The sequence below is a fragment of the Seriola lalandi genome, unplaced genomic scaffold, assembly GCF_002814215.2.
Source record: "Seriola lalandi dorsalis isolate HSWRI2012SDOR001 ecotype SW California unplaced genomic scaffold, Sedor1 jcf7180002054188, whole genome shotgun sequence".
NCBI lineage: Eukaryota > Metazoa > Chordata > Actinopteri > Carangiformes > Carangidae > Seriola > Seriola lalandi.
The window spans coordinates 345,697-370,445 of record NW_019524741.1 but is presented as its reverse complement, the minus strand read 5'-3'; the positions used below and the strand labels follow the sequence as shown (position 1 = coordinate 370,445).

The 24,749-nt window shown below is 39.8% G+C and overlaps 4 protein-coding genes across 13 annotated transcripts in view; all 4 read left to right on the top strand.

Moving 5' to 3' along the window:
- ano2a (anoctamin 2a) overlaps positions 1-1,428 on the top strand; it is a 14,902-nt gene extending 13,474 nt beyond the window's left edge. Inside the window, exons 27-28 of the mRNA XM_023403865.2 lie at positions 10-91; positions 222-1,428. Of these exons, the coding sequence (XP_023259633.2) occupies positions 10-91; positions 222-901 (762 nt within the window). The 3' untranslated portion in view covers positions 902-1,428. The remainder of the gene's footprint in view (positions 1-9; positions 92-221) is intronic.
- Positions 1,429-2,106: 678 nt separating this feature from the next.
- cers3b (ceramide synthase 3b) lies at positions 2,107-9,837 on the top strand. Of its 10 annotated transcripts, none has more exons than XM_087173362.1 (12): positions 2,107-2,329; positions 2,547-2,632; positions 3,796-3,972; positions 4,221-4,338; positions 6,522-6,640; positions 6,734-6,791; positions 7,172-7,225; positions 7,358-7,450; positions 7,697-7,825; positions 8,841-8,947; positions 9,041-9,194; positions 9,337-9,837. In XM_087173362.1, the coding sequence occupies exons 2-12, from the start codon at positions 2,562-2,564 to the stop codon at positions 9,454-9,456; spliced, it is 1,200 nt and encodes a 399-aa protein (XP_087029488.1). In that variant the 5' UTR covers positions 2,107-2,329; positions 2,547-2,561; the 3' UTR covers positions 9,457-9,837. The 10 variants fall into 10 exon arrangements, with proteins under 10 accessions (XP_087029488.1, XP_087029487.1, XP_023259624.1 ...); XM_087173361.1 differs by having other exon boundaries at positions 2,485-2,632; XM_023403856.2 differs by lacking the exon at positions 2,107-2,329 and adding an exon at positions 2,891-2,936 and having other exon boundaries at positions 2,354-2,632; positions 3,799-3,972.
- Positions 9,838-10,527: 690 nt separating this feature from the next.
- cfap161 (cilia and flagella associated protein 161) lies at positions 10,528-14,673 on the top strand. Its single transcript, XM_023403875.1, has 8 exons — positions 10,528-10,774; positions 11,958-12,047; positions 12,155-12,372; positions 12,473-12,554; positions 13,248-13,283; positions 13,476-13,598; positions 13,799-13,872; positions 14,386-14,673. Exons 1-8 carry the CDS (start codon positions 10,703-10,705, stop codon positions 14,567-14,569), a joined length of 879 nt encoding a protein of 292 aa, XP_023259643.1. The 5' UTR covers positions 10,528-10,702; the 3' UTR covers positions 14,570-14,673.
- A 1,082-nt stretch (positions 14,674-15,755) lies between these two features.
- LOC111653310 (high affinity choline transporter 1-like) lies at positions 15,756-24,434 on the top strand. The gene is made up of 9 exons (XM_023403838.2): positions 15,756-16,096; positions 18,802-18,991; positions 19,122-19,235; positions 20,857-21,012; positions 21,123-21,271; positions 21,450-21,596; positions 22,293-22,446; positions 22,844-23,061; positions 23,170-24,434. The coding sequence occupies exons 2-9, from the start codon at positions 18,808-18,810 to the stop codon at positions 23,683-23,685; spliced, it is 1,638 nt and encodes a 545-aa protein (XP_023259606.1). The 5' UTR covers positions 15,756-16,096; positions 18,802-18,807; the 3' UTR covers positions 23,686-24,434.
- The last annotated feature ends 315 nt before the right edge of the window (positions 24,435-24,749 follow it).

The window sequence follows — 24,749 nt, the reverse complement described above, 5'->3', positions numbered from 1 at the left end:
CAAAGAAAGGAAGAAGAAAATGAAGGGAAGGCAGATGAGAAGAATTTAAATGTTGATCTGGACGCCTTCATGAACGAGCTGGGCCTGTTAGGTGAGAGGATAAACTTCATCATAACTCATCAGCTATGTTCTCTTTGATCTGCTCCAATTTTAAGATCAAGTTAAGTGTGTCTTTTTTGTGTCTTGTTAATAATTCTTCTTCTTCTTTTCTTGTCATGTAGATGAGGAACCCTCATCGAGCACAGCTAGGGAGACAGAGCTTCCCCGCTCAGATTTCAAACAGGAATACCAGAAGGAGAAGGAACCTCCATCACATCCATCATCTAAAAGAAGCTCATTCGAAAGTCTGAGGGGCTCCAGGGCAGAAATTACAACATCAGATACTGACACTAGGCTCTTCTCACTAATTGCCCCTCCTCCTAGAGAGCCAGTCTCAAGGGCAAAGGCCCGTTGCTCAACCCTGCCTTCCCGCCACAAAGGGGCTGAGGCTTGTTACAGCCTGCCACGGCCCAGCCACTCCACCAGCCTCACGAGGTTTCAGCAGGCGGCCACACTCACTCCTCTGATTCCCCTGGGGTCGAAATTAACATCTTCACCCAGCCCATTCTCTCCCCCACACACACCGGTGTCACCTTCATCTCCACATCCCACACAAACCCCTTCGGTCAACCCCGAGTCCACGCAGCCCAAAGCCCCCAGTGAACTATTCGCGCTGAAAGGCCCTCCGACCCAACAGCCACGCTCCAGGGGCAAAGCCCGGTGCTCCACCTTGCCTCCACGACAAAGAGCCCCCGGACCTGAGGAGCACTCCACCAAGCCTAGCCACTCCACCAGTTTTACAAAGCTGGGAGACCACATCCCCCCTTCCCCCAGTGAACTGAAGCGCAACACACCAGTATGAGGAGAGCTGGAAGGCAAGGCAAAGGGACACAGAGTGACAGAGGGAGGGGTAGGGCTATCCAGATTAGCCTCTCCTGTCTGTGCCTGGAGCCTCACCCCTAAAGAGAGACCATCCAGATCAACTGAACCTCCTTTTTATCCTCTTAATCTTCACAGAGATGTTTATACCGCTCAGTGGTTTAGGGCTGATCCCGACGAGGGAAGTGCTGGACAACTCAGAGAAAGACTGTTTTGTAACTCTGCTTGCCATGCCCGAGAAAAATACCACTGGAACGTTAACTCTTTCTATTCTTTTTTTTTTTTGGGTTGTTTTTTTGTTGGTTTGTTTTTGCCCACAGCCACAGCTCAATAGCTACCGCTCCTCTGTTATTTTCAGTCCCACACATGCAGCAGTGCTGGAATATGGTGAGGAATATGGAAATGTATTAGTAGTATCAACACTTATGCTTGTAGATCTACTGTTTATTTTTAGAGGTTTTGATATATAAAAAAATGTAAAATTATAATAAAAGAAGGACATATTTTTGATATCTGTTTTTCCTTCTGAACTCTCAAGGTCATGGGGGTGGACCTGTTATGTTGCATTTCAGTCTTGTTTCCTTTGCCACAAGGACCTTGACAGAAAAGGAGAAAATTGAAAGCTGAAGTTGTTGATAAGGTTAACGAGTAACATCACATATCCAGAGGTACCGCCGTTCAGAGATGGCAAGCTGAGAAACATAACAACAACAACAACAACACATGTCACTGGTAAATCCTAACTAGGAGTGTCAACACCGATAGGCCTATTATGTTGTCTCTGTTGCCCCCTTCTGGTTTGTGCTGGAACAAAAATATTTTAACATGGATGCTCAATGATGTGTTGGTTTATGTTTTCATCCCATTGAATACTGACATTTTTGCTGCTCTCCTCCAAAGTCACACACACACAAAAAAAAATCACCTGTCGGTTGCAATTAATTGCGGAAAATTCCATTTTCACCATAAAAACTGAGCAGGGAACCAAGGTCACTTCATTTGTGTTCAGATGTTTGTTATTAACACAGGCTGCTATTTATACAGAGTGATGTTTCACTCTCTCTCTCTCTCTCTTTGTGTGTGAAAGTTCCTCTTTCTCCTCTATCCGTAACATGCACTGACTCCTCCTCCCCTGCCCCACCAGTGAATGGGGCCTTTGTGGGGGCTTCCCAGCATTCCAAGGGAATTCTTGCAGGTGAGGGTATATGCAAACTATCCCACACTCAGATGACTGCTGCAGCTTACCATTTACAACTGAAACTGCAAAAATGCTCCAAGGGCAGTATGTTGTTTCCAGTGCTGAGATAACCTTACCTTAAAGGACGTGCTGCAACTACAAGGGTGTGATCACAAGAGCAGACAGAGTGGGAGGGCAGGATCCCATTCTTTCGAAGAAAAAAAAAAAGAAAAGGTGAGCGACCACACGCATGCTCAAAAATCAACATGTTCACTGGCACCTGCTGCCTCACACACAATGAGGTACATCATATGGATTACGGAAACTATTAGCTCATGAGTAAATATTTGCCTTCCTCTTTTTTTTTCCTTTTTATTCTGACTTTCAAGGTTGGCTCCACAAAAGCTTTACCAGTGAACGTATAGGATCTAACAGGGCTGTTATCTTTTAGGGATAAGTGCAATATATGAACTGTATGAGTGACTGGCTTCACACAGATAAGTCCCCGGAGAACACACTACAGTGGGCACACCAAAGGTGAGTGTGAGTGTGTGTGTGTGTGTGTGTGTATACACGGCCATGTGCATACATTTACTTTCTCTGATATATTCTGTAACTGGCTTGCAGTAAGGGATGTAATTACTAAGACATTTGTAGACATGAAACTGAAATCTAACTGTAAGTGCAAACAAGATCAGGTTGAGGGCTGAGACTGCTTTGGTTTCATGCAATATTTTACTTTAGTTTCCCTGGATTCTGTCACAGGCAGTCTGTCTGTATCCACATCTGTCGCAGATTCCCTCTTTTCTGTGGGAACTTGTCAAGACAACACTGCCTGCAGGTATGCTCATTTTTCCATGCTGACTGATTAACCAACACTGAGATTCAGAGACACACTACTATGACTAATACTGTGTCACTGAGTAAGGGCATCGCAGTAAATACTAAATACCAAATACTTTTTTATTAGACGGCTTTGAGTTCACATTTTGAATGTAGTTTTGTATGTGTTTTCTGCTCAGATAACGCTTTTATCAACACGCTGTTATGGGCAGAGTCCACAAGAGGAAGGACTTTACTTCTCTCTAATCTCTGCCTCCTACAATTGCTCCTCATCCGTCTTTATCTTCCTTGCCCTTTGATATCTACTGTAGCTCTCCGTCTCCAAATTACTCACTTCCTACATGGTTGCATGCTCAGAGAGCCGTTGTACTGTCACAGACCAGTAGGAGGTAGTGGCCACGGCTAAAAGTTGGCACTGGAGATTCAAAACAACAAAACATCGGTGCATTTTTGGCTGTAATTCCTCTTGGACCAGAGCTCTAGCTGCTTCATCATGCCAGCCTGTGTCTGGTGTTCAGTTTATTTTTTGAAAACTGGTTTGGCTCTTATAGAGTCACAGTAAAGGCACACCACTTTGGCCTGTAGATATTTGTTTATGCAATGATTTAGTCTCAGTCTTATATTGGAGGAAAAAAAAGACCTTTCATAAAGGCAAGTGCAAAAATAATGTACCCACTAGGTGTAAAAACTTCACTTGTTTGTGATGGAAATCAAGATTTTTATATATCATCAAATGTAATTTCTTTTATATTAGTCCTTTGATGTTTTAATAGATAAAACCTGAACAAGAAACAGAATGTTTTGGATCATGGATGTAAAACTGAATGTGTTTTCATGTTGTATTGCATGTTTGCCAGCAGAATGTTGCAGACAGTTGGTGGGTGGCTGTGGTGGGAGCGTCTGTGGCTGCCAGGGAATGTCTCCTGGTCTGACCTGGAGGACAGTGAAGGTCGTGTCTATGCTAAAGCCTCTCAACTTTACGCTGCTCTGCCCTGCGCCCTCTGCCTGCTTCTAGTCAGATTCTTGTTTGAAAGGTGGGAATATACAATTCAGTAAGAGACTAAAAGTGCCTGTGTCTCAATGAGTTTAGCAATGCAATCGTCTCGTTTCACAAGATGTTGCACAAGCTGTTTGAAGCAATGTTATTGAACTCCACAAATAACCACGCCAATTCTGTTGCGTTTAGAGGGAAGAAACAAAGCTTTGCTGTGCCAGATGATTTGTTTTACAGCATGATATGCTGACACACATTTTCTGTGATGTTGCTCGTGTGTTATTGCAGATACCTGGCCACACCAGTGGCTAATGTTTGGGGAATCAGGGACAGGGTACGTCTGACAGCAGAACAAAACCCCATCCTAGAAAACTACTTCTGCCGCCAAGCACGAGTTCCATCACAGGTTTGTTAAATGGGCTTCTCACTGAAAACCAAAGGTGGTTTGTTGTTCACATACAGAGACTTCAATCAGCAGTCACACGTATACTCACCCAGCACTTAATTGGAAACACCTGCACAACTGCTTATTCATGCAATTATCTAATCAGCCAATCATGTGGCAGAAAAACAGTGCATAAAATCCTGCAGATACAGTCAGCAACTTCAATTAATGATCATATCAAACATCAGCATGGGAAAAAAAATATAAACTCAGTGAGACAATTTCTGATACTACTGATTTCCTGGGAATTTCACATAAAACAATCTATTGAGTTTTAAAAATGGTGCCAAAAACAAAAAATGTCCAGTGAGTGGCAGTCCTGTGGACAGAAACACCTTGTTGATGAGAGAGAATGGCCACACTGGTGGGAACTGACTGATCACTCTTGTCAGCCAACAAAAGAAATCTGAGGCTGCAAAGAGCACAAGCTCGTCAAAACTGGACAGTTGAAGACTGGAAAAACGTAGCCTGGTGTGATGGATCTGGATTTCTGCTGCGGCAGCAGATGGTAGAGTCAGAGTCAGAGTTGGCAACTACAGCATTAATCCATGGACCCAACCTGCCTTGTGTCAACAATCCAGGCTGGTGGTGTTGGTGGTGTAATGGTGCAGGGAATGTTTTCTTGCCACACTTTGGGTCCCTTAATACCGCTCATTGTTTAATATCAATCATTGTCTGTATGCCAAAGTCTACACGTATAACTGGAGACCGTTTCCAAGCCTTTTATTGTCACAATATACCATCTTCTAATGGCTTCATCCAGCATTATAATGCAACATCTCACAAAGCAAAGGTTATCTCAAACTGGTTTCATGCACATGAGATTAAGTTGAGTGAACTTCAGTGGCCTCCCCAGTCTCCAGATCTGAATCCAATAGAACATCTTTGAGATGTGGTAGGACATAAGATTGGCCGCATGAATGTGTAACTGACAAATCTGCAGAAATGATGTGATAGAATCATGTCAACATGGAGCAGAGTCTCAAAGAAATGTTTCCAACATCCTGTGGAGTCCATGTTACTGTAAGATGAGATTTATTCTTGTGAGGACATATTCAACAGATTGCCTTATTTTGCATTGTTCATTATTTTGAGTCCACATAATTTAATTATTTGTAACTACATTTATAAATATTGTATTCTGCTGTTTAAGTTTAATCTGGAACTATATAATATGGCGCACTTTAGTGGCAGGTAATGTGAGTTATGATTAGGAGTGGCGGAGTGATATGTAAGAGGTGAGATGTCACTTGGGTAGTCAGTGTTCGGTCTTCCTAGGTGGGGTTCTCCGGGAATTAATAAAGATGGATTGACCTACACAGAGAAGTTGTCCCCATGCTCTTGCTTTACCCACAGCCCTTCGATAGTTTAATTAAGCAATATGTAAGGCAATAGTTAAGACATCCCCAAAACATGTCTTACATTACGAAGAGCTGAGGCTGTTTTGAGAGTAAAGGGAGGAACAAACTAGTGTTAGCATGGTGTTCCTTAAAAAGTGCTTGGTGACTGAATAGTATAAGGCATCACATCCATGCATCTCTGAAAAGCAAAAAATAAATTAGAGACCATCTTGTGACAGGATCACATGGGATGCAACTCCTGTCAACATGCGGACAATCTAACCCCTGTGTACTCAGTGGTCATCACTACATTATTACTACAATATATAACTGTACTACATTATCGGACCACACTCATTATCAAACTTGCCCTTCATTTTTGATTGTAACTACACACCTGTAAAGTTTTATGACTGTATCTTGTATGATTGTGATTTATGGTAAAAGTTAAACTTTATTGTCTTCTTTCCATATAGAACACTCAGTATTCATGGGAATGAAATAGCATTTCTTTACTGTCGCACATGTAAAGACGTTTCATTAAAAAAGTAAACTGTTCTAGTAAGCAAAAATGCACATAAAATTAATACTAATAATATCTCCTACTATAAACAGGAATAGTGCCATTAGTGTTGAAGTAGGTGTGTGTCGATCTGTGAGTGTGTGTGCATACGTATAGAAATATTCCTTTAAAATACATCAGTCATTGTGGTCTTTTTAGATGTACTCGGTCACTAAACTTTAAACAGTCAAATTTGAGGGTGGAAAGGATGTAACATTTGGATCATTTCCCTTGTGTCTCAGGCTGATGTGAGGTCTCTGTGTAAAAAGACGAGTTGGCCAGAAAGAAGAGTTCAAGTCTGGTTCAGGAGGAGGAGGAACCAGGAGCGACCTGGGCTTCGGAAGAGGTTCTGTGAGGCCAGGTTTGTGTATGTCTGTGTGTGTGTGTGTGTGTGCGCACACTAATGTGAGAGTGTGCGCAAATATGTGACATTATTGTTCTCTTCTGTCAACAGTTGGAGATGCGTGTTTTATTTTTTTGCATTTGTCGGTGGAGTCCTAGCTCTCTATGATGTAAGTAGTTTTGTTTTTATCACAGGAACTACTTCTGTTACAGAGTTTAGCTCTTGTTTCATTCATTTTTCAACTCCATGAATTGTTTGATTTGCTGCTATGGGACATTTTCTCTTTCCTTATTTAGTTTTTTGTTCTCTACTTTTTCTCTCTTTCTCCCTATTTGACAGTACACCGATTTCACCGGAAACTCCTCGTCCCCCTCTCTCTATCTCATGTCTTTCTAGTGCTTCAGGGTTTTTCTCATGCTCTGGCAGTTGACATGGCACATGAACATGAATGAGCTCGTTGGCCAACATTTACCCTTGATGTTGTTTTCAAGGCTATTCTCCAACACTCCCCTCATACTCACCTCCCCTCTCTGTTTTTGCTGACTGTAGAAACCTTGGCTTTATAACCTGAAGGAGGTTTGGGAAGGCTTCCCTAAACAGGTAGTTGTGTTTTCCCATTGCTATCAGGATGTCTTGAACAATATTACAGTATTCAGTGTGTTAAACATCTATATGTGTGTGTGTGTGTGTGTGTGTGTGTGTGTGTGTGTGTGTGTGTGTCATGTGTCCATGCAGTCCATGCTACCATCTCAATACTGGTATTACCTCTTGGAAATGGGATTCTACCTTTCTCTGCTCCTTAGCCTCTCATTTGATGTTAAACGGAAAGTAAGTGTACGCATGTATGCAGATTTATAAAATCAACGAATGCACTGATATTATTATTTTATTATATTTCACTTCTTATTATTATTATTTTATTGATATTTATTTAAATTCAGTATTCACAAAATCTTAGTTTTGCAGGAACTAATACAAAGCCTGCAGTGGCCTTTATGTTATAAACATGTAATAAACTGGGAGTGAGTGTCTTGGTGTCAGATGCATGTTTACCTGTCATGTGTATGTGTGTAGGACTTCAAAGAGCAGGTGATTCATCATATAGCCACACTGACTCTTCTCAGTTTCTCCTGGATTTCAAACTACATCCGTATTGGAACCATTGTGATGGCAGTTCATGACTCTGCTGACATACTGCTGGAGGTCAGTGCCGTTCTGACATCGGTGCATGCGCAAGCTAATCTATGGGATATATGAGCAGATAGCTGACATTTTGCACTGTCACAGTTCCATTGCCACAGTTCAGCAGGAACAGACTGACTTAAAGGAACACATCATAAAAATGTTACTCGCACACAGAAAAGCTGTGTTTTTACATTTTCAAAAAAAAACAGATATATTTGTGGTTGGGTTTCATATTTTAATGGTTCATACAGTATAAAACACAAACTCTAAAGGTGTGACCAACGTATGAGTAGAAAGCTGAAAGTTAAAATCAAGGCAGGAAGTTCTGAAACAGGTTTGATGCCGAAACAGATATGCATATAATCAACTTTTTGCCCCTCCCTCCTACATGAACTTGGAGTTCAGACTGAACATACGCAGCAGTGAATGTGAGGGAGTTGCCTCACTCCACTATACCATACATGGCATGTTCTTTTTGTCCATGTTAGCTGCACATCCAGCTCAAATTCAGTGGTAGAAATTTATATCACTTGATAAAAATGTAGCCTGAGGAGGAGGAGGAGAGGGTTTGTTGTGGTGTGAATAAGATCTGATGTTCAAATTTGACTTTTAACAGCAAATGTGGAGGCAACATCATTATTACTACTATTAGTATTGAATGTTTCTTGAATGCATGAGCGAAATGCAGCTAAAGAAGCCAAGAATTAGTTCAGAGTTGAATTGAAACCCTTCTCGATGGCAGTTTATTTGAAAAATACATATATCTGTGTGTACTTTGCAGTGGTCTAATACAATGCTATTGCTCTGAATTGGCATTGGTTTAATTGTACAGGTGTTCTCTAATGGACGAACATACTAAAATGTCCATGTTACATTATGTTATCCATCCATCCATCCATCCATCCTCCCACCATCCACCCATCCAAATTTAATATGAAAAAAATATGATCAGATACACTTCCTGCTGCAACTTAATGACTGGCTACTTCACAAATAACTGAACCTGATTCTTCTCCTTGTTTTTGTCTCATAGGGTGCAAAGGTATTCAACTACGCCAAGTGGCACAAGACTGCAAACGCCATATTTGTAGTGTTTACAGTTCTCTTTATGTTGACAAGGCTTGTCATTTTTCCTTTCTGGTAAGTGTGTGTGAAATGAAAGGACACAGCGTGATGCATGGTTATGATTTTGGAGTCATGAGTGAAAATATTATGTGTGCATATCGTATGCAGGCTGATCCACTGCACATGGGTGTACCCGCCGGAGAAGTTTCCTCCCTTCTTTGGCTATTACTTCTTCAACGTCATGCTGTTGCTTCTACAGATACTACACCTCTACTGGGCTGCTCTCATTTCACGAATGTTTTACAAGTGTATCTTCAGCAAGGTGTGTTTACAGGTGTTTCAATATATATATTCATTCACATGAAGAAATGTATCAAACTATGTCACACCTAAATGTCTTGTTGTTCCTGTTTGGCTCACCCTCCTTTCCTATGTTTTCTCTGTGGCTCATCTTCATCCTACAGCTTGAGGGCGATGACAGGAGTGATGAAGAGGAGGATGACAGTGACTCACCGAAGGAAAGAAACCACAAACTGAGTCACATGAATGGCTCTGGAGCCAGAGGCCGAGCCAATGGCCACTGACACAGACAGACTGACACATAGACAGACAGAAACAGAGAAAAAGGAAAATGGATAGAAGAAACATGGACAGATTCAGTCTGGACTGCAGCAGTTAGAGCCTAATTGCATATATTACACACTCTTGAGCAGAGAATATTGTATTTATAGCTACTGTGGATTATACCTAAATTGACTGGAAGATATATGGTTTCTGGAATTCACTGAGTTCAGAACTTTTAACAGCATATTATTTTGTTCTACTCATAATTTAAAAAATAGACAATAATGATGGTGATGACATGAGTTCCATGTGATGGGTATGTGCATCTCCAGTATGTGTGTGGTTTGTGGAGCACATTAATGCAAAATTAAAGCATTACACTAAGTGTGTCCATCTGATAATGGGAAGCTGTGGCAGTAACTAAGTACATTTGCTTAAGTATTGTGTACAATTTTTCTACTTTACTTGAGTATTTCCAGTTTATGGTCGTTTATACTTTTTCTCCAGCACATTTCAGAGGTAAATATTGTACTTTTTACTCTACTACATTCATCTGACAATTATCTCATTGCTCAGCTCATAAAACATGATGTGTTACTACAGATGAAAAATTCTGCACACCAACACAGGTGTTTTCAGTTATGTGGCTAATTAGACCAGGTCAGGTTGGACTCGTGCAAAGCTCTGCTGGGATTTACATAAGGTTAGGAAGCCCCGAGAAGTTTCTATTTTTGATCTTGTTTTATACAGTAATAACCATAATAATTGTCTGCACACAATATTATCTTTTATGCATTAACTTGAGAAAAAAAAACTGAAAAGGGGCATCCTGCCTAATGAGTGGCCCTACTTTTACTTTCCATATTTCAAGTTGATTTTGCAGGTAGGCAACAACTTGTGTACTTTTCCTTAAGTAGAATTCGAGTGAATGAATGTATGTCTACACTATGGGATAGCTACGTTAACCACTAAATAAAAGATCTGAATTCTTCTTCCACAAATGGTGAGAAGCAGAAAGAGAAGAGAGAATTATCAACAGATCTCTGTGGCGCAAGCACTGGGTATCAGCAGAGACAGTAGAGGAACTTGACTGTACCATCACGCCCTCTCGCGACAATCAGCGAGAACTGACAGTAAATGAAATGGGTTGGTTGTCGTTACCATCAGTTACCTTAGAAACCGCTACACAAAGCACATGTAAACAATACGAGTAGCTTTACTTATGAACTTATTAGTACACGAATAGTTGTCAGTATTTTAGTCAGGATGGCTGATGTGAAGACTTATCGCACAAATGTGAGAATCGGAAACTGGAATGAAGACCTGCGCCTAGAAGAGGTTTGTTTCAAAATGAAACTTTTAGCTAGCTAAATTATTTAAAGGCGCCCGTCATCAGTTAGCATTAACTCATCCTTCTTACCGTAAGGGCGTCACACTTGTTAATGCAAACAAGTTAACAAGTTTTCAGGTGTTTGCACATATTAGTTAGCCAACTAATGAGTGAAAAGGGATCTAAAGTGGCAAATCACCCTGATTATCTGGCTACCCAGTTTTGGGAAGTGAATTTAATCTCAGTTTACCAAACCAGTTGTGAAGTATTCATAATGTATATATTTTTACTTAAATGAAAGTAGCAGTACAACAGTGTAGAAATACTTTGTTACAAGTAAAAGTTCTGCATTCAAAATATTACTAAGTAAAGTAAAAGGTTAGTAGACGTAGCATCAAAATCTGTTTAAAGTAGCAAAAGTACTCATTATGCAGTCATGTCATTCAGTAACAAAGATAAAAAAGAATACAGTATTCATCACACTGACAATATAGTGTTTAGTAGGAAAGACAACTGAAAATGGAACTAATGGTGATTTATGATATAATTAATTCCTTTAAAGATCCGGTTTCAGCCTTTATACTAAGGTTGGAAAAATCATCTTATTCGACATTGTCTGACAGCATCTTATACATTCTGTTTTTTTGTTCCAGCTCTTCATTGAAACTAGTCTATATGATGCCAACCCCTACGTGAAATATTCAAAGCCATGCCCTTATGTTTTTATTGACTGCACCATTTCATCAAATATACACTTTCTAGATGTCTTGTGCATTGTTTGATATAACTTTTCCTAGAATTCAGTCTTACACACTTGTTATCTTTGAAAACTTGATAGAGTTGAAAGTTTGAACAACGTTTGGCGGCACAATATGAATTGGTAATAATTTACCCAGTAAGGATTAAGGGATTAAATGACAAATTGATTTACACAGGCATTATACAATGACACAAGGAACAAATTGCTGATGGGTAATTTATTGACAAAGAGCAAAAGGGCAGAGGGCAGAAATGTTTATTATATCACTACCTTATATATCATTATGCCTAAACAATGAGTCTAGAGTAAGAGAGAAGATTGTAACCATCATTATCATCATATTGTTTTTTTTTTTCTAGTATACGACCAGCAGTAGTGGGCTTGTGGGCACATATTAAAAATACACATTGTATATGTTGATATTTTTCCAGGATGCAAAGAAAGAGTATCTGGAGAAGAAGAAGAGGGGTGATCTTGTTGCCCAGAAAGTAGACTTCCTCAAACAGAACATTTTGAGGCCGGTAAATTGCATTTAATCTAATAAAGAAAACCATTAACAACAAGAGTAATACACAATGATGATGGGGACGATAATGACAATGATGATGGTGTTTGTCCATGTGTGTAGGTGAATCTCTCTGTGACAAATGATGGAAGATTGCACTTTGGGGATGTAGTAATGTTGGTCAACATGGGAGGAGAAAACAGGGAGTGCAGCACAGTAAGCATTAATGCAGACATTAACAGTTTGATAAAGATTCCTTCGCCTGGCATTCAGGCCCCATGTGGAATCAGTGCAGGAAGAGGTATTCAGCCCTGCACACGCACTGCCTTCATAATTACCAGGTACACACACAAACACACTTAAAACTGCATCAACAGACACCTCAGTACACGTGGTATTACTCCCAGATGTGAACCTGTAACACTGCTTGTATGACTACAGTGTAGATGGCAGTCCGGAAGGATCGACTCTGGTTTATGAGAAGAGTTTTGCCCTGAAAACAACAAGTGGCTTTGCCAGGGAAGTAAGTGAACACACACACACACACACACACACACACACACACACTAAAACCAATTCTTAACCATCAAACAGCCATTTAAAATTGTGGAGTCACACATAGCACTTTATGCAAAGACTGACTTCTATTTTAAAGGGGCTCTCCACTGATTTAACACATGGAAATCAGTTTGTACGTCACGAGGAGCACCATGTGGCTTGTAAAAACAGTTGTGTAATATCCTCTGTGGCACAGAGGGGATCTTTTTAAAGTCTAAGAAAACAGCCCTGATGATGGGTCATTATGGAACCAGGTTATCTCAGTTGAGTTTGGAGAATGTGTTACACATGGTTTGCACAGAGTTTGAATGAAGAGGGCATTTACCAGGCAGGGCAGGTCTAATGATACAGTAGATGCAACTGAGCTGCATAATGGAAGTGTTATAATAGGGACTAAGAATCAGGTTATCTCTGCCTGTGCTGCTTTGATTTTGATTTTTTAATCGGTCTCTTGAGAGTCCCTCAACTTTACAAAAGTGCATCATCAACATCTAATAACAGTAATAAGAGACTTTATGGTTGAATTATGAGAATATCATTAAACAGCAAAGGTGTTTCACTTTGCATTATGTCTATGAATGATTCCAAAAAAACACATGAATTACATATTTGTGTCACTTTGTGTGTTTAATGATTTTTTCTTCCTTTGTTTCCTCAGCTTTACTTGACGAGTGACCTACAAAGTTTTCAAAAGGTAGAAGACCATAAAGGAGAATACAGTACACTGAGCAACCAGCAACTGTGATGAGATGTTTAACAAAGTGCAAATGCAGAAATCTGAAATGCATACTTAAAGTTAAATGGCAAAGGAAAAGCAGTTATGTTTGTTCTTTTCACTAGCTCTTCTACCATTGTTAATCTCATATTATTGTGACTTCATTTAAAGTGTGCAAAGAAGTCCCGCCTGCAAGAGGTAAACTTGGTTGACGATTGCTCCTTTCTGTCATGGTGGAAGATAGTGCACTTTGATCCCCAGGAAAGGCTTGAATACGAGGGTCAACCTGTTCCTGTAAGTCTTTGTTAGAGCTTTATGGTTGACTGGTCCATTTGTTGTCACGTGTTAGTTGCAACATCAGCATTCACTGTTATTTTAATCAGTAACTAAACACAGAATACACTGAACACAGTGTTTCTTTTGCTTTCCTTTACTTCTGTTGCCTTGAGAATTGCTATGCAATTATCAATAATCTTTTTTTTTCTTCTTCACAGGCTAATGTGAAGGTGTTGATCATACACTGCAAGACAAACCAGGCTCTTGCTGTTCTGGGCGATCAAGTCCTTTGGTATTTTCCATTTTCCTGTGTTGAATGCCATATAAAGGCTTTTGATTTGTGCTGCTCTCATATGACCAAAGCATGTCAATAAAAGCTAAATATGTAATATACAGAAAGAGTGATAACATGTTACTGTAACCCACATGACATGGGATATAGTGACATGATAACGCAAATCGTATAGCTGTTTTCCCAATTTAGGTCACAGTGACCTGAAATACTTATCTCTACTCCTAGTCATCTCCAAGGCAGCAATGTCCTGTAGTTTGAAAAGAATCAGGTTTCTTAAACCAATCAATCTGATGTATCTTAATAAAGAATAATCAGTTTCCTGTCAAAAAATCACAGAAATACAACACGAAGACTCCAAATGACACAGTCAAACTGCTAATTTAGTTACAGTCAGATCTTCAAAGCACCTGTTGTCAAAAGATTAGCGCTTCCAATATGGCAGCTTCAAGTCATGTTACAGCATGTGCATGCCTGCTGTCGTTCTGTAGATAACTAGTTGTGTCCCTGCAGGACCACATATGGCAAAGAGCATGAGATGACGGCTAACACCTTCTTGGACTCCCACAAAGCTGAACAGGACAATAACCACTGGATACTATGCACCTCTGACCCTGCAGGAGACGGGCTTGTTCTTCTCAGGAACCCAGAGTCAGTGGCTAACAACAAGGAGCTCACACAGTCTAACCCAGACTAAATCTTACACAATCCACTCTCATGGTGAAATACACAAAAAAGCAGAAACATACAACATCATTAACAACGCCCAAACCTTTTAAAATAAAGGCTGTTTTTATTTCCTTTTTGGGTCACTGGTTTTGTTTTTTCTTGTGCAAAGAGATTCCAAGCTGGACTTCAACTTGGATGACATATGATACACACGCCAACCAAACCACCAGGAGGCTCTGTAGAAAGAAGCATTTGATATGTTTCTTCTAACACTTCCATTGTTCTAGTTAGGCAATAGCATAATAGTAAACTAAATGTGATACTGGACAGTAGTGTGATTTGGCAAGTCTTCCATGCATTTGGAATTTCCCCTGAAATAATTATTTTTAAAGAAGATATTCATGAGATAAGGGGATGAAGAATGGGCTCCGCCATTAAAAGTGCATTGAATTTAAGAAAAAAGAAGGATCTAAACAGTCCTCACCAGCTTACTTCAGCCTGTTCACCTTTTAGTGAGGTACAAACATCTAAAAAGGTGATAGAATAAAAAGTAAACGTTTTGGTCATTTTTGATTCTTTCCTCCTTATAAGAAATGTAATTTCATCTGTATGTTCTTTTAAAAATTCATGATAACTTATGCTATATGACAGTGAAAATGGTCCTGTTAAGTTGTCCATTTACAGGTTTTATAAATTATTATACATTACTTGGTCTGGAATGAAAAGTAACCAGTTATGTATAATGTTAACTGATGTTAGCAAACTTAGGATAGTTATTAGTGTAACTGTGACCTTACTGAGTCAATTCAATATAGACATAGAGGTTAATTTTATTATTATAAAGCTACTCCTGCGGTATCATTATAGTCTATTATGTACATCACTTATGCATTAGCCAAGTATAAGTGCTCGATCGTGTTACCTTTCGGGCATCATGTGTCAACAGTGAAAAACATCTAAGCATAGTATAGGGGGTAAAGTGGATATGACGGTGTTTTGGTGGTGATGACCACGTGTGTTTGCCCTGTCACGGGCTAAAACATAATCACATAAGTACAATTTACAAACACACACACACACACACACACACACAGAGAGAGAGAGACACACACACACACACACACACACACATACACACACCCACACACACACTCACACACTGTATTCTCTATCATAGATAACGCACACTGGAGTGATGGTTTCTCTTTTATCACGGCCTCCTGTTCAGGAGGCGTTCAAGTGAAAACGTTTCAACTGCACCGGTTTGCAACGTTTCACAACAGAATTTAAAATCTGTCGCACTTTCAGCTCCCTTTCCGGGGTACGTGCCATCTAAATATTGAATGTAGCAGGAGCTACAAACTGCTTGCAAGAACACGTCCAATACATAGTCGCTGCTGTGTAAAAACGTTTCTGTACGTTTTGACAGCGTTGAACGCGACTCGGGGAGTCACGTTTCAGAGGGAGACAACAATAGGGAAGAAGTGACCAGCGAGTCAGTACCTCACCGGAGGCGGCAGATGTATCGGAGAAAGGACGTCGGCTCTCCTCAAAGGTACAAATACACTAGCCACTACACTGGAATACAATTATAATCTCATCTTTAATCTTTTGTTGTCGGCAGGCTGAATAACACATCATGGTCTCTGTATCATTAAAATTATTTGAATTGGATTCATTAAATTCATTTTATTATGTTTATACTTGGGTAATTTTAACCATTTATAGTGGTTAAAACATAACGTTAGCTAAATGCGGGCTACTACCGGGGTCTAGCACGCACCTGCCTGCTAATTTCAGCCTGACTGTGAGAACAGGCGCAGACATCTGAACCTGTCTGCACCGGATAAAACCAATATTGAACATATTTATAACCATATCGATAACAAATTATCCGTAGCTACTGATAATTTCCTGTTTTGAAGAATCTGTGGCGTCTCCCCTTCTAATCGTTAATGTATTCATTGTTACAGGCTAACGTTATTTATGAGAGGAGATGTTGTATAAATGACCTATGTTTGATAGTCCTCGTGCCCAGATGATGGAGAAATTCGTATGTGAAGACTTCCTCAAGATTTTGTGGTTGTTTTGGGTTAATTTTAAGGCATTTACGCGTTAATTTGTTGTGATAGAGGAATTAACGCTAGACCGCAATCCTAAAGTCCGTTTTTCGCAGATACGGAAATATTTAAAGACTCGTAACCTGTTCCATCGCTGCACATTGAGGGAGAAAACTGCCTAAGGCAATATGTTCAGTGTGGTCTTAATCAGTGATGGAATGTAGTCTGCATACAGTAACTTAATCGTTGGCTATTTGTAATTTATTCGAGTATTTACTTTTTTTTACGGATAGTCTACTACATTTATAGAGGAAATACAGAACTTTTTTTTTAATCCGCTAAATTTATTTAACAACTATAGCTATATCGCTAATGTTACATACAAAACATGTTAATCTTATGAATTCTAATGTGTTATTCTTTTCCGCCATACACTGAAAAGGATATCAAGTAAAATAGCTCCACCCCTGAACAATTCAGTAATCAAACGGCACGTACACAATAATACATAGGTAATGATCCAATATTTGTGTGGTATAAGTGAAAGTGGTTTTAATTTCTGCCTGTATAATAATACTTTTACCTCAGATACTCAAAGTGGTATATGTTTAATGTTCTACTTTAAATATCCATAGAATTACTTTATACAAGATTATTTCTAACATTGTTGTATCTAAATAACCATTTATTTGGCCCACTGCAGTGAAAGCACCCTGATTTAACTGGTGTTAAATCTACCAAAATGTTAGAAAATACATCTCAATAGCTTAGTGTAACTCAGGGGGAGAAACTAGGATCAATAAATTATGACAGGTTTAATGAGGGGTTTTACTGAGATTGGTACAGATTATACCATTGCAGAAGCTCTTGAGCATATTTTATAATGACAAACCCTTATGGTGTTTGTACACTCTCTCAAATAAAATTAAATATTAGACCAACTATTGTTTATAAAGAGAGAGCATATAACGCATTACAGTTTAACTCACTAATTTAAGAGGATGCAATGGGAGTGAAAGATTTAAGCAAGGTAAATAGAATTGCAACTAACTGACTTTGCTGATAACATTTCAAACTATCTAGATTTTTCACAGTTAACTGCTCAGCAATGTTTTCTACAAGTCTACAAGAACAAGTAGTTCTTTCAAGGAAATTCTTCTGGAAATAAACAACTGGTGAACTCAAACTAAAATGTCTCAGAGCTTTATTCCCTACAATTAGTGCTAGATTACATCGCTCTTTCCAGGAAACTGCCAATGAACTTACAAGGAAATTGAAGACCCATAATTTAAAATAAACAATTTGAAATAAGTCTATTTCCCAACATGAAGTTTTAAAAACAGTTTGAAAGCCACAGTGCTAGGAAAACAGCTCTGGTGGAGAAAAACTGATTCAGGTGGAAAAATACTGGATCTAAAAATACTTGAACCAGCCTTAAGAAACGTGTGCGGTTTAAAGTGAAAAATCCAAACTCCCTGCGGGTTGCTAAAGCACAAATTCCTTGAAAAAACACTGAGGACATGAGATCAGGGTCCTCAAAGGTTGCCTGGCTACATGCTTTTTATCTATGTGGAGCATCCCTGGGTGATACCCCCTGTTGATCAGCTATTTGTGTGTTGTGGGTCTCAGGCTTATATTCTCAGGCAAGATAACGGAGGTTATCACTTTGGATTACTCTTCCACATGAGGTTTTACATCCCTGATATGACAGTCTTATTCAGTCGGGATTGCTCCCAGAAGTTAAGTGCTTATTCTGTTAATGTTAGTTTAAATGTAAAAGGTTATGATACCGCCCTGTTTTTTACAAATGAGAGCCAGAGTACATTAAGGCTTTGCTGACACTTGTTTGGCATCCTAGAGAAAGTTATACTGGCAGTGATTGTACTACAATATATGTGTACTGTATAGCGGATGGGTGGGAGATGCCTTGTCAGTGCCTATTTACAGCCTGTGAAAGTCAAGTTCAGACTAGTTGCCTCAAAAGGTCTTATCGCCCTAATGACGTGGTGCTTCCTGGAGATGACGAAAGACAATGGCAGTAACTCTCATTGGGGGTTGTGGCACAGCCCCATTGTTAAACCTCTGACTCATGTTAAACTTGCAACAGCTGCTTTTTTGTTTTTAAATTTGTGCACTTATTGTGTTTTATATGACACACTGTCTGTCAGTGCAATTGATGGACTGTGCATTGTGTAACCAGACAATCATGGCAGTGGATGTCCCTGGACTGGTGGCCGTTGTGGTTTTTTATCTTGTCATCCTGGTAATTGGGATCTGGGCATCTCGAAAATCCAAGAAAGTGGAGAAGACATGTGCTGGAAGCAAGAGTGAAGTTACCATTGTTGGTGGCCGCAACATCAGTGTCCTGGTTGGGGTTTTCACCATGACAGGTAGAAGCTTTCTTTTCATGTCTGTCATGTATCAGTGGTTGACATGTGGTCCTTAATGTGTGTATCCTAAGCTCCTTTCTGTCTGTTTTCTTACTCCAGTCTTCACTTGTTGTCTTTGCCTCCCTTTCAGCAACATGGGTTGGCGGAGGCTATATTATGGGAACTGCTGAAGCTGTTTATTCTCCTTCTCAAGGTCTCATTTGGGCAATGGGGCCTCCTGCCTATCTTATCAATTTTCTTCTGGGTAAGTAACAGAAACAAATGAAACCTCAGCATAATGGCATATAACAGAGGAAGAGGTCATCGTTATTACATAAACTTACAAATGACAAACATGATTAGTATACTCCTCCAAAAAATCTATCTGACATTTTATCTTCTTGTTTTGGGTAAGTAGTAGCACCCTGGTGTTGTATTTTCAGCCGTGCATACTCAAGTGTCACAGGATGTGACACATACACATGTGCTTTTGAGTGTGTGGGTGTGTCATAGTTTTTTGCTCTTCAACAATAGTTTAGTCAAAACGTTACCATTAGTTGTGTATAAAAAATTTACGAGGCATACACTCTTATTAGTTCATCAGAAATGCACATTGTCTCAACACATCTGATGACCACGGTTCCCACACACACTGAACTTTGAGGCAGTGACGTGTCTTTGAGGCAACCTCAAATGACAACTGAAATTAAAGAATCATGGCAGACAGAAAGCATGTGCAGATAACCAAAGAGACAGTAAAAACAGAACTGAGAGCTGAGTTTAGTTTTGAATATGTTTGAAGACTAATACCGCAACTGCACACAATGCTGCTCAAGACTTCAGACTTATCTGAAAATCCGTCACAAAAAAGATCTGATAAAGCACATGTCAGCTCATGTTTGACCTATGATGTAGCAATTTTTTTTTACGGAGATACAGCAGCCATGGTGATTCTGCATTCAGCAGAAGTACACCTAAAGCAAAGCACAGGATTTTATCCTTTCATGCTATTTACCTGCTTACCTTTCTATAGTGGTGTTGTGGCTTTTCACTTATCCCAGCATGCACTGGACAAGATACAGGCTACACCCAAAGATGAGACCCAGTTGAAATGGATGTGTGTCAAGCAAGAGCTACTTTAGATTCTTCCCATATTGGAATAAACAAAGTTTCACAAATTATATGCAAAATATAGTCCATTAAAATCATTTTATTACTGAAGAAAGAAGCCACAGTTTTGTTTCCTGTTGTTGCACCCAACTGTAGCACAGAACTGTATGTGAATCTACAAGACTAATGAAAGTTTCCACAGAAGTATTGTTCCAAAGTGTTTTTCATTATTGAATACATTTTCCTCAAAGTTATGTTTGAGGAAGTGTGTTTGGCATGTAAAAGAGAGAAATGTTAGGATGCACGTGCAAGTTACTGCACTTGTATTGCACTCGTTCAGGTTAGCAGCAGAAAATATAAAGCATCAGATAATATAACCATGACTGTGATTTCTTCTAGCCAGTGAATGGTATACAATGTACACTAAGCTAACATCTGGCAGTAAAAAACAAGCACATCTCCTAAAAACAACATACAATTTTACTGAACTAAGAAGTGTATGTGCATTATAAGAGAGATTCAGTTTTATATCACAGAGGATTAAGAAAAACTGTGAATCTGCAACCAGTGAATTGTTGCTGCCCTTGCTTAAAAAAGTTCATTTTTAAATTATAATAAAATTTATGAATTAAAACTGTTGCTGTTTGTTGTTGTTTTCTTTTTCAAACTCTTTTGACAAATTAATTAATTGATTAACTGTTTCATCTTAAGCTTTAGATGATTTTTTATAATAGAGCAGTTGTTTTATTTATTTTTTGTTTACTCTGTATCTGAAGGAGGGTTGTTTTTCGCGAAACCAATGAGGTCAAAGCGCTACGTGACTATGTTGGACCCTTTTCAGCATCGCTATGGCAACATGTTCACTGCAACACTACTGCTTCCTGCGTTGGTCAGTGATATTTTGTGGGTTGCCTGCATCCTTGCTGCTCTAGGTAAGTAACACTTTTCACACAAGTCTTTGTGGCTTTATTTGGCAAAATTTAACATGAAATCATCACATTACATTTTTGATCTCTGATTGAGTTTTCTGTGTAATATCCAGGAGGAACGATGAGCATAATTCTTGGGTTGTCGTCCGCCCTCTCCATCATTATCTCAGCGGCTGTCTCCATCATCTATACATTCCTAGGGGGTCTGTACTCCGTTGCATATACTGATATCATCCAGCTTTCCTTCATCTTTTTCAGCATGGTGAGAAACAGAGGATGCTCAGAGGAATGTGGAGAAGAGAGGGAGGGTGGAGGGACGGCAACAGAAATAATGGGACTTCATTGAGATAGATAAATACATTCATTAAGAAATTTAAGTAATGAATTGATGGCTTGTCCTCAGTTATGCTATAATTGCTGTTTTTTCTTCTCTGTTTCAGTGGCTCTGTATTCCTTTTTTGTTACTCAGTCCTGCAGTCACTGAGAACCCTCAAATGGCCCTTCTCAACCAAACAAATGGCAACTCATGGACAGGAGAGCTGGAGCTGGCGGATGCAGGAAAATGGGCAGATGAGATGCTGTTATTGGTTAGATTTCAAAATTTTATTTTGTATCAGTGTGTGTAATGGAGTTAGGTGACTGAAGCACCACATAGTGGATATCTAGTATAAGCTCAGGAAAACCTGTAATTCATCATTGGAGCTGTTCAGTCATGGCAAATTCTGGACAAAATACCGAAATGTTAAAAAAGCATGTCTGTCAGAGTTGTTTATGTGCAACAACATAGTCAGCATTTGACCGTATGACTTGTTATGACCCCTGTGACTTTGTCTGATGTCTTTGTACCTGTAAGGTACAAGGTAATGCTGAAAATGAATGGCATGGTATTAAATGTGTAAATGTAAATACCAGAAGTTAAACCAGCTGGGGTGCCCCTAGTTAAGAGACCTTTTTCCCAAAAGACATTTTGACTTATCACAGTAGTGTGAGTGTTATGAATAACACCCACACTACTGTTAAGTGTTACGAATAACAATGATGGCTCTGTTCTATTCAAGAGCCCCAGTAAGCCATGACAGTGTGACAATGAGCCAGCATGAACCACACCAGGACCCTGAATCTGAAACAGCTAAAGGGAACTCAGACATTATACTGACAAATATAATACACCCATTATTATTCATGTAATTAGAGAAATCTGTGTTTGACCGGATAAACCGTCTGCTGTGAACTGCATGAATTTTTAAGCTGTGCTTTTTTGTGCCTGCATGTGTATCTTGTAGGCTTTAGGGGGACTGGCCTATCAAGCTCTATACCAGAGGATCCTCTCCGCGTCCTCCTCGGCTCAGGCCCAGGTCACCTGTTTTGCTGCTGCTGGGACAGTTTTTATTATGGGAATCCCCTCTGTGGTCATCGGAGCAGTGGCTGCCTCTGCAGGTACACATGAATGTAAACCCTCAGATACAGTGCGTTCGTAGGTTCAGTTAGACAGCATGTTCTAACAGTTGGAACCCACTACCATGATAAATGGCATGGGGTGATATAACCTGGGTTGCATTTGCATACGTGTGTGTGAAAAGTTCCCGTGAGCATTTGCATAACTGGTTACTGTTAGCATATCATACTAATTATGGTGGGGCATAATGTATATCTATTTTCAGACATTTTTCTTCCTTCTCCCCAGTGCTTGATTTTTTATTTTAATTTGTTTGACACCATAAGCATAATCTTAAAACACTTCTTCCCCTCCCAATATTTCTTTTCCTCTCGCACCTGTCTGTCTCTATCTCTACCTCTTTATCTCTTTTCCTCTCTTCCTCTCCTTTTCTCAAAGACTGGAACCAGACAGCGTATGGTCTACCCCCTCCTTATGAACGAGGGGAGGCAGGGAAGATCCTGCCACTGGCCCTGCGCTACCTCACACCCACCTGGGTCTCAGTGTTAGGCATTGGTTCTGTGGCTGCAGCAGTTATGTCCTCCATGGACTCTGTGCTGCTGTCCTCAGCATCCATGTTTACACAAAACATTTACAAGACAACATTGAGGAAGCAGGTGTGTGTGTGTGTATGAGCGTGTGTGTGCGTGTGCGTGTGTGTTTAGTTCAGTATTAAGCAAAGAAACTCAATTTTTATCGTCCCTTTTCTCTCTCTCTTCCTGCAGGCCTCAGAACGGGAGCTGCAGCGGGTGATCCGTGTTAGCGTGCTGCTTGTGGGCCTGGCGGGAACAGGCCTGGCCTTCGGTGACGACAGTGTGTTCGCTTTCTGGCTGGTAAGCGGGGACCTCCTCTACTGCGTGATCTTCCCACAGCTCATCTGTGTGCTCCACTTCCGCTATGCTAATACCTACGGTGCTATTAGCGGCTACGTGGTTGGGCTGCTGCTGCGTGGGCTGAGTGGGGAGCCATTGCTCGGGATCCCTCCTGTTCTGCTGTATCCCGGCTGGAGGGAGGAGAACAGCGTTATCACACAGTACTTTCCCTACAGGACTCTGGCCATGCTTTCTTCTGTGATATGTATTATTACAGTGTCCTGGCTGGTGGACCTAGGCTTCTGTCACCAATTCATTCCTGAGTCCTGGGATTTACTGGGGGTTTTTGAAGACAAAACAGAAGCAGAGGAAGATGAGGTACCTTCTCCTCGGGAGAAAAAGAACAGTATTCTTAATACAAAATTCTAAGCTCAAATTCAATACAGCCTCAGCTAAAGTATACCCAAACCTTTTTTATGCAAATACCAACCCTCTTCTCTGCACAGACTCTTTATGCACAATTTTACACGTACTGTATACTACACGTGTTTAATACTGATTTATATATGCTTTACGTGCACCAAACTCTGACCAGCAGTATGTTGAGGCAGTCGAAAAATGGTGTCTCCATTTAACAGAACAGGATTAATTATGAAGACCTCAAAAATGGTGTCTCTATTTAACAGAACAAGATTAATTATGAAGACCTCAAAATTCTGATCTTAATGTCAGGATTCAATTTCTTTTCCCATGGTGGTAATCCTCCTGAAATAAACCGCTTTCCTTAGTTCTTTATCATAGGTAACAAACATTTTCTTAGATTCTCCAATCAAACCTTGTCATTTAAACTATACGCAGATAATGTTATTTAACTTGTGTGATCATTCACCATTGTCATACGTTTAAGACGTTTAATAGTTTTTCCTCTTTGTATTTAATAAGCATTCAGGGGACAAATCTTGAGTGCAATTGGAAGTGCAATACTTGAGACATTGAAGTTGAGTGTTCCAAATATTCTAGCACGAGGTGCCTGTTGGTATAAGTGTTCACCAGTATTTTATGTTTTAAAGGGATCATAATTGAAAGACCATCAAGATATAGAATTACATATAGAATTATTATTTTTTAGATGTTTTGTGATTGCAAGTGTTCATTAAAAAAAAGATATATGTCTCTGATCTTTGCATCTGATGGAATCTGTGTCTTTCTGTGCTTGTGTTTGAAAGAGAGAGAAAAGAGACGAACGATGGTACCTGAGCACTAGCTACATACTGTAAATGAGTAGAGTGCCACGGCTTTTGCTGCTTTACAAGTATTTGCCCTTGTTCACTTGATGAAATGAATTTATGCTTCAATAATATTTTAACATACTGTACAGTATAACTGCAGTGCAGCATTTGCAGCAGCAGAGGGCGGCACCGAATCACTGAAAGAACCTCAACAGTCACCAGAGTGAATCTCACGAGGTGGTAACAACCCCCCCCAAAAAAAAA

Bases quoted from the DNA above. Each gene is read 5' to 3' on its own strand.
- LOC111653310 (XM_023403838.2), top strand. From the start codon at position 18,808: ATGGCAGTGGATGTCCCTGGACTGGTGGCCGTTGTGGTTTTTTATCTT. The intron at 21,597-22,292 runs GTTAGATTTCAA...TGTATCTTGTAG, and splicing joins CAGATGAGATGCTGTTATTG to GCTTTAGGGGGACTGGCCTA. The intron at 23,062-23,169 runs GTGTGTGTGTGT...CTCTTCCTGCAG, and splicing joins AGACAACATTGAGGAAGCAG to GCCTCAGAACGGGAGCTGCA.
- cers3b (XM_087173362.1), top strand. From the start codon at position 2,562: ATGAACTGTATGAGTGACTGGCTTCACACAGATAAGTCCCCGGAGAAC. The intron at 3,973-4,220 runs GTGGGAATATAC...GTGTTATTGCAG, and splicing joins GTCAGATTCTTGTTTGAAAG to ATACCTGGCCACACCAGTGG. The intron at 4,339-6,521 runs GTTTGTTAAATG...CTTGTGTCTCAG, and splicing joins AAGCACGAGTTCCATCACAG to GCTGATGTGAGGTCTCTGTG.
- cfap161 (XM_023403875.1), top strand. From the start codon at position 10,703: ATGGCTGATGTGAAGACTTATCGCACAAATGTGAGAATCGGAAACTGG. The intron at 12,555-13,247 runs GTAAGTGAACAC...TTGTTTCCTCAG, and splicing joins CAAGTGGCTTTGCCAGGGAA to CTTTACTTGACGAGTGACCT. The intron at 13,599-13,798 runs GTAAGTCTTTGT...TCTTCTTCACAG, and splicing joins ACGAGGGTCAACCTGTTCCT to GCTAATGTGAAGGTGTTGAT.